Source organism: Gopherus flavomarginatus, chromosome 1 (assembly GCF_025201925.1).
Source record: "Gopherus flavomarginatus isolate rGopFla2 chromosome 1, rGopFla2.mat.asm, whole genome shotgun sequence".
NCBI lineage: Eukaryota > Metazoa > Chordata > Testudines > Testudinidae > Gopherus > Gopherus flavomarginatus.
The window spans coordinates 375,226,295-375,227,929 of NC_066617.1; the positions used below are offsets into that span (position 1 = coordinate 375,226,295).

Sequence of the window (1,635 nt, forward strand, 5' to 3'; positions counted from 1 at the left end):
GCTATTTGCTAATTTATCTGCCAATAAGCTAGAGTTTTCAAGAGCATAAGTCGATCACGGTTAAAGTCACTACCCTAAAAAAATCTGAAATAGGTACATTCCAGCAGAGAGTGGGGGAGGGAGGTCGAAATGATCCAATGAGTGAAAAGGGGAGGGGAAAAGATGATCAAATAACAGGGGTGGTGCCTCATGGGGAAGAGGCATGGCAGAGGTGGAGTCTTGGCAGAAAAGGAAGAGTTTCAGGGGTCCATTTACCAGCAACTAGAAAGGTGGAAACCCAGTGAGTTGTACATAGACCGATTCCCCAGATTGTCAAACTGACTCAGCACAGTAAGGTCAGGAAAGGGTTTAATGTGTCTTTAGCTGCCCAATCAGTAATTCAGTGAAGAGGGTCCAGAGCCAAGTCCCCAGTCAGCTCTGCACAGAGCTCATTCTACTTGCCAGAGCACCAGGAGAAACATTTACACCCCTTTATGAGTGAAGAGCTGGAGCAGCCTGTCACGGAACTCTTTGGTCCTCAACCCGTAGATGAGGGGATGTAGCAATGGGGGCACCAGAAGGTACACATTGGCACTGAGAATGAAAAAATGCAAGGGAATATTGTGGCCAAAACGGTGTGTGAGGGAGGAGAAGAATTTTGGGGTGTAAAAAATTAAGATGGCACAAAGATGGGAGATGCAAGTCCCAAAGGTCTTAAGCCGGGCATCCTTTGTGGGGAGCCTGAAGATGGCCCTGAGGATTTGGATATAGGACACAGTCATAAAAAAACCATCCAGACCAGTCACCAATAATGCCACAGAGAGGCTGTAATAACTGCTGATGCGGATGTTAGCGCAGGCCAGTTTCACCACAGCTATGTGCTCACAGTACGAGTGGGGGATAATATTGGTTTTGCAATATGGCCACTGCCTCACCAGAAGGAGAGAGGGCAGTGACAGCATGCTACCACGCAGCATCACGACCAGGAGGATCTTGGCCACCACAGGGTTTGTCAGGATGGTGGAATGTCTCAAGGGATCACAGATGGCCACATAGCGATCAAAAGCCATGGCCACGAATATCCCAGATTCCATCAATGAGAAGCAGTGAATAAAGTAAATCTGGGTGAGGCAGGCACTGAAATCTATCTCTCTGGAATTAAACCAGAAGATGCTCAGTGTCTTGGGTAGGATTGATGTGGACAGGACCAGGTCAGTGACAGCCAGCATGCAGAGGAAATAGTACATGGGCACATGGAGGCTCGGCTCCATCTTCACAATGAACAGGATGGTGAAGTTCCCCAAGACAGCTAATACATATATGGTGCAGAAGGGGATTGAGATCCAGACATGGGCCATCTCCAGGCCAGGAATGCCCAGCAGGATGAAGGTGGAAGGGTTGGTGAAGCAGGTTATGTTAGAATCTGACATGCAGTAGGGGAGAAGGTGTCCAACTCTGACGCAGAACGGTATCTCCTGAATATGCCATATGTTTCCCGACTTCCTTTATATGCTCAGGGTCTAGGATGAAGGTTTCAATACAAATGTCTGGATGGAGAGACAAAGTTAATATGAGACACTACATGCACTACTGGAGGCTTTTCTCATAGGTGAAGCAGATCGGTTGCTCTTCACACACTGAAAAATGACTTTTTTA

The 1,635-nt window shown here is 47.5% G+C and overlaps 1 protein-coding gene across 1 annotated transcript; it reads right to left on the minus strand.

The window, feature by feature from the left end:
• Positions 1 to 461: 461 nt before the first annotated feature.
• On the minus strand, positions 462 to 1,409 carry LOC127053177 (olfactory receptor 52B2-like). The gene has a single exon (XM_050957505.1). It carries the CDS (start codon positions 1,407 to 1,409, stop codon positions 462 to 464), a length of 948 nt encoding a protein of 315 aa, XP_050813462.1.
• Positions 1,410 to 1,635: the final 226 nt, after the last annotated feature.

What these genes read in the sequence shown, in the direction of transcription:
- LOC127053177 (XM_050957505.1), bottom strand. Translation starts at nt 1,409, where the DNA reads ATGTCAGATTCTAACATAACCTGCTTCACCAACCCTTCCACCTTCATC.